Raw genomic sequence first — 6,018 nt, 5'->3', positions numbered from 1 at the left:
CCGGCGGCCCCGGTTCCACCACGGGCGGTGATGGTTCTCCCGGTGTCCCCCGGCCTTGTCCCCAGCCCCGCGGTTGTGCCGCCACCATCCCCAGTTGGCTCGTCCCCAGCCCCGGGGTGGTTTGGGAGCTGCTGTGCCGGCAGCACCGGGAACGCCGGGAACACCGGGCAGCTCCTGCCGCCCTCGGGCCTTGGGCCGGCTGCCAGCAGGAATCTCTTATCTCGCCGGTGACCTTTGCCGGGCCCGGCACTCGCCGGCGGTTGGAGGCCATGGCGCTCACTACGGTGAGCAAAGGGCAGTTCCTGCCCCCGCGGTGGCTCAGCGGGGCGGGGACATGGGGGGAACAGGGATGACGGGGACACAGGGGACAGGGACATGGGGGACACAGGGATGGAGTGGCAGGGACATGGGGGTGGGTTGGCAGGGATGGGGGGACAGGGACACAGGGGACGTGGGGGATGGGGACATGGGGGGACAGAGGTGGATTGGGAGGGACATTGGGGACAGGGACATTGGGGATATGGGGGTGGGTTGGCAGGGATGGGGGGACAGGGACATGGTGGGGACAGAGGTGGATTGGGAGGGACACTGGGGAGAGGGACATGGGGGACAGGGACACTGGGGAGGTGGGGGTGGGTTGGCAGGGACCTGGGGGACACAGGGGACAGATGGGGATGGACTGTGGGGATGGGGACATGGTGTGGGGAGGTTGGGGACAGACTGGCAGGGCTGGGGGTGCCGATGCCACCGGTCCCAGGGGGTCACAGGGAGCAGGGAGGGTCCAGGCGCAGCCACCAGCGCCGAGCTGGCGGGACACAGTCCCTGGGTGGGACACGGTCCCTGGGCAGGATTCGGCTCCCTCTGGCGCAGGATGTGACCTCCCCGGCGCAGGATCCGGCCAAGCGCCAGCCCCCCCACCGGCACCCGACGGGAATGGGCCTGGAGCCACGTCCAGCCGCGGGGCCTGGCCAGGGGCTGCCCCGGCCTCCCCCTGCCACCGGCCCGTGGTGGGGCCACACGTGCCCTTGGCCCCCGGCACCTCGCGCACAAGTCCCGGCGCTTCCTCCCGGCCCAGTCCCGGTTCCCCGTGCCAGGGGTCAAATCCTGCCCTGCCCCCAGGCCCGGCCCCGCAGCAGCAGCAGCCGCCCTGGCACGCTCCCTGCGAGCTGCCGGCCCCAGCACACGCTCCCTGCGGGCCCCAACTGCCATCAGTGCCAGCCCCAGCACATGTGAGCTGCGAGCTCCAGCCCCCTATTGCACACTTGTGAGCTCCAAGCCCCATCGCATGCTCACTGCAAGCTCCAAGCCCCATCACACTCTTGTGAGCTCCAGCTCCTTTGCACACTCACTGTGAGCTCCAAGCCCCGTCGCACGCTCACCATGAGCTCCAAGCCCCATCGCATGCTTGCTGCAAACTCCAAGCTCCATCACACTCTTGTTGCGAGCTCCAGCTCCTTTGCACACTCACTGCGAGCTCCAAGCCCCATCACATGCTCACTGTGAACTCCAAGCCCCCACTGCGCTCATTGTGAGCTCCAAGTGCCATCACATGCTCACTGCAAGCTCCAAGCCCCATTGCACGCTTGTTGTGAGCTCCAAGTCCCCACTGCACACTCGTGAGCTCCAAGCCCCCACTGCACACTCGTTGTGAGCTCCAAGCCCCCACTGCACGCTCGTTGTGAGCTCCAAGCCCCCACTGCACGCTCGTTGTGAGCTCCAAGCCCCCACTGCACGCTCGTTGTGAGCTCCAAGCCCCCACTGCACGCTCGTTGTGAGCTCCAAGCCCCCACTGCACGCTCGTTGTGAGCTCCAAGCCCCCACTGCACGCTCGTTGTGAGCTCCAAGCCCCCACTGCACGCTCGTTGTGAGCTCCAAACCTACCAGGACAGGCCGAGGCAAAGGCGGGGGCTGGCGGAAGCCCAGCAGCAGCCCCCGCATGGCCTCATACCGACTCCCCCCACATCCCTCTGCCCTCCCACTAAGGAGGGCGGCTGGTTAACTCTCAACCACGTGAATGCCAGGAAACGGCCTCGCTCCAGCTGCGCCCAGACCTGTCCCAGGATTTCCCCTCAGAGCCAAATCGGTGCCAGGAGTGACACTCGGAACCAGCGCCTCGCTCGCCCCTCCCTGCACGCCGCCCGCGCGCCTGCATGGTGCCGGCAAACCGGGAAAAAGTGGGAAAAATACGCAGAGAAACGGACAAGAATCATTCTTTGCTCCCACATCCAGCCCGGCTGGGCAGGATTAGCCGGGCTGGGATCCAGCTGGCATCAGATTCCAGCCTCGGGCACGGTAAAACCACCACGAAATGGCGAGAGCGGCCAGTACAGCGACCACAGCCAAGGCCACGGCCACCGGGATCACGGGGCTGCGGGAGGATCCTGCGGGGAGAGGATGGTGCTGAGGCAGGTGTCGTCGCCGCCAGCGCGCCATGCCGAGCCCTCACCACGACGCCAGGCCCTGGCGCGGGCCTGGGTGCCACCGCGGGCACCCCCTGACCTTGGAAGAGGAGGTTGACGCTGGCAGCGCCGGTGCCGAAGGGGTTCTCAGCCAGGCAGCGGTAGGTGCCACCATGCTCCCGGAGGGCGGCTGCGATGGTGACGGTGGCACCGCCGTCCCGCAGCTCCCGGCTGGCGTTGGTGGGCAGCTCCCAGCGCAGCCGCGGCGGGGGGTTCCCCTCTGCCCGGCACATCACCGTCAGGTTGTCACCGGCGGCGAAGACGGTGCGTGGTGCCCACACCTGGACGTCGTGGGGGGCGGCTGAAGAAGTTGGGGGGACAACGGACAGGGAGGTGTCACCCAACGCTGTTTGCCCCCTCCCCAGCCCCTGCCGTGTCCCCCAACTCACCCCAGACCCACAGCGACATCGCGGTGCTGGCGTTGACCGTACGGTCCCTGAGCCGTAACGCGGCCTCGCACGTCACCTTCCGGCCGTGCTGCTCCGGCTGCGCCGTGAAACTCAGCCCCGCGGAGGGACCCGGGTGGGTGCTGGGGGGGAGCCCCTCAACCCGCAGCGTCAGGAGGAGATTCGGGGGGTCGGGCGGGGCCACCTGGGCATCCGCAGTGCAGGTGACACGCGCCTCTTTGCCGGCCACCGCGTCACCCTCCAGTTTAATTTGGGGGGGCCCCAACCCTGCAGGGAAGGACAAGGGGAGCGGGAGGGTGCTGGGAATCCCCCCCCCACCGCCACAGCCGTCCCCGCCGTGCTGCGATCCTTACGGTAAGCGTGGAGGGTGGTGGTGGTGACATTCCGCTGCTGCCCGAAATTGCCGAAGCACCGGAGCTCCAAGCGCCAGGTGGTGACGTTGGGGATATCGAGGGACACCCAGCCGGGTCCCTGCACCCCCATTTTGGTGACGGAGACCTCCCAGTCCAGCCGGCTGTAGTTACGGCAGGAACTGGTGCAGTTGAAGAGGATGGAGGTGCCGAACTCCACCGTCGGTTCCTCGGGGGAGATGGACACCCGGCAAGGCCCGGGGTGCGCTGGGGAGGGCACCCCGTTATGGCAGGACCCGGTTGGGGTCCCCGTACTGGGTGCGACCCCCCCAAAGTGGCACCGGAAGGGGATCTGGTATCTGTTAACCAGGCCCTGCCCAAGATGTGGTCAAGAAAAACAACCGTTCCCACGTCTGCATCTGCCGGGTCGTGCCCAGCCCCACTGTACCCCAAAATCTGCACCAGGGCTGGGGGGGGGGGGTGTGGGCAGGCACCGGGACCCCCCTTGGGATCCCCTAAACCACCCCCAGGCTCTTCCACTGCCTCAGGCCGCCCTGTGGGATCCCCTAAACCACCCTTGGCCTCTCCCACCGCGTCACCGGTGCGGAACTGCACACATTGGACCTACCCGCCACACCGGCAGGGTCCCAGCGTCCCCCAGTTTCCCCCTCGGCAAGCCTGGGAAGGGCAGGGCCGCGGGGGGGACACCCCAAAACTCACCCCTTGGCAGGAGGAAGCAGAACAAGACGACCACCACCCCCCAGCTCCGACAGGGATCCATCGTCCGGCGCTGCGGAGCGCGGTGCTGCCAGCAGTTAGCAAGGAAAAAGCTGTTACAACATTTCCTCTGCAAGCAGCCGCCGCCTTCCCTGGATGTGAGGGGGGCGGGGGGGGCATGGGGGGCAAAAAGGCCGGACCCCCCCTTCTTCTGCCTCCCCGGTGAGAAAAGCTGCCACCAAAACACTCACCGGCTCTGGCGAGGGCAGCTGGATCCACGTGTTGGGGGGAGGAGGGGGGGGAAGCAGTTCCGCCCTTGCAGGGGGCGGGGGGGGGCCGGGCTTTGTGCTGTGGTTTGGGGGGGACATGCACCCAACAAACCCCCCTGCCATGGTGGCCCCAAAAATCCCGGCCACCCACAGACACTGAATCCACACAGCAGCCCCCTGGTACTGCAAATATGGGGGGGCTGGAAAGGGGTCACAAATATGGGGGGGCTGCAAAGGGGCCGCAAAGGGGCCATAAATATGGGGGGCTGGAAAGGGACTGGAAATATGAGGGCCATAAATATGGGAGGGCTGTAAATATGGGGGGGCTGGAAAGGGGCTGCAAATACAGGGGGGCAGGAAAGGGGTCACAAATGGGGGGGGCTGGAAAGGGACCGCAAAGGGGCTGCAAATATGGGGGGATTGGAAAGGGGTCACAAATGGGGGCGGCTGGAAAGGGGCCGCAAATATGGGGGACTGGAAATATGAGGGGGCTGGAAAGGGGCCGCAAAGGAGCCATAAATATGGGGGGCTGGAAAGGGCCATAAATGGGGGGGGGGGCAAGAAAGAGATCACAAATATGGGGAGGCTGGAAAGGGGCTGCAAATACAGGGGGCTGGAAAGGGGTCACAAATGGGGGGGGGCTGGAAAGGGGCCACAAATATGGGGGACTGGAAATATGAGGGGGCCGTAAAGGGGCCGTAAAGGAGCCATAAATATGGGGGGCTGGAAATATGAGGGGGCTGGAAAGGGGCTGCAAGGGACCTTAAATAGGGGGGGGCTGCAAATACAGGGTGGGGCTGGAAAGAGGCCACAAATATGGGGGCTGCAGAGGGAAGTGGGAGAAAACCCCCCCCCAGCACAAAGAAAAGCAACAGCTGGTGGAAACGTCCCTTAATGGCCACGGCAGCGCGCGGCGATCCCCCAAAAACCCTTCCCGAGGGATGGGGGCCAGATCCTGCCCGGGGGGGGCCAGATCCTGCCCAGGGGGTCTCACCCTGCCCGGGGGGGGTCAGGGGAAGTCGCTGTAGGGCATGGAGAAGGGGTAGAGCGGCGAGTAACGGGTGTCGTGCCACAGCAGCTTCTTCTCCAGGAAGGTGACGGTGTCCAGCGTGAGCACCAGCGTCTCGTGCTTCAGCATGCTGTGCACGTTGAGACCTGTGGAGGCACCGGGGGGGGGGCGTTGGGGGGTCCCCGACAGGTTTGGGAGGTCCCCGACAGGTTTGGGGGGGCCGCAGCCACCGCAAAGCTCTCACCTAACGCTGGGATCAGGTTGATGGTTTTCAGGTCGGCTGCCGCGGTTTCGATGTTCTCCGGCATCTCATTGCTGGGGACAAATGGGTGAATTTTTGGGGGGGGTGGTTCACGCACCCCCCTGGAACCCCCAGCAGTGCTGCCTGTCCCTGGGGCTGCCTGCGCTGCCTGTACTCACACGTCGACGATGAGGACGGAGCGGCCCCAGTGCCGGTACCGCGCCAGGTCCAGCAGATACTGGGGGTCGGCGGTGGGGATCTCCAGGCTGTCGACGATGTGCAGATCATCCTGTAAGGAGGTGGGGGACGTTGTTGATGAAGTGTGGGGGGGTCACAGCATCCCCAACCCCCCCAGGAGCCCCCCCAAAACGCTGAAGACCTCGTACCTGCATCAGCTTCACCGTCAGAGCCACCTTCAGCCCCAGCACCCGCACCTTCATGGGCAGCATGTAGTAGTAGCTGGTGGGACCCCGCGGCCCGTGGGCGATTCCCCTGCGAGGGGGGTCCTGGCTCAGTGTGTCCCCCCCGCCCAACTCGGCCACAGCCCCCACTGCGCCACGTCTGGA

The 6,018-nt window shown here is 66.0% G+C and overlaps 2 protein-coding genes across 4 annotated transcripts in view; both read right to left on the bottom strand.

The window, feature by feature from the left end:
* Window positions 1–2,193: 2,193 nt before the first annotated feature.
* Window positions 2,194–4,584, bottom strand: ICAM4 (intercellular adhesion molecule 4 (Landsteiner-Wiener blood group)). Of its 3 annotated transcripts, XM_074810659.1 has the most exons (6): window positions 4,185–4,579; window positions 3,937–4,021; window positions 3,220–3,483; window positions 2,849–3,133; window positions 2,500–2,760; window positions 2,194–2,381 (listed from the first exon to the last, which is right to left on the bottom strand). In XM_074810659.1, exons 1-6 carry the CDS (start codon window positions 4,323–4,325, stop codon window positions 2,245–2,247), a joined length of 1,173 nt encoding a protein of 390 aa, XP_074666760.1. In that variant the 5' UTR covers window positions 4,326–4,579; the 3' UTR covers window positions 2,194–2,244. The 3 variants fall into 3 exon arrangements, with proteins under 3 accessions (XP_074666760.1, XP_074666759.1, XP_074666761.1); XM_074810658.1 differs by having other exon boundaries at window positions 2,194–2,760; window positions 4,185–4,584; XM_074810660.1 differs by having other exon boundaries at window positions 2,194–2,760; window positions 4,181–4,581.
* A 492-nt stretch (window positions 4,585–5,076) lies between these two features.
* Window positions 5,077–6,018, bottom strand: part of MRPL4 (mitochondrial ribosomal protein L4) — a 3,185-nt gene continuing 2,243 nt past the window's right edge. Inside the window, exons 6-9 of the mRNA XM_074810670.1 lie at window positions 5,839–5,945; window positions 5,632–5,741; window positions 5,456–5,526; window positions 5,077–5,357 (exon numbers count right to left, since the gene is read on the bottom strand). Of these exons, the coding sequence (XP_074666771.1) occupies window positions 5,212–5,357; window positions 5,456–5,526; window positions 5,632–5,741; window positions 5,839–5,945 (434 nt within the window). The 3' untranslated portion in view covers window positions 5,077–5,211. The remainder of the gene's footprint in view (window positions 5,358–5,455; window positions 5,527–5,631; window positions 5,742–5,838; window positions 5,946–6,018) is intronic.

The sequence above is a fragment of the Strix aluco genome, chromosome 38, assembly GCF_031877795.1.
Source record: "Strix aluco isolate bStrAlu1 chromosome 38, bStrAlu1.hap1, whole genome shotgun sequence".
Classification (NCBI taxonomy): domain Eukaryota; kingdom Metazoa; phylum Chordata; class Aves; order Strigiformes; family Strigidae; genus Strix; species Strix aluco.
Note: the sequence above shows the minus strand (reverse complement) of the source record. Positions and strands in the feature narration are given on the sequence as shown.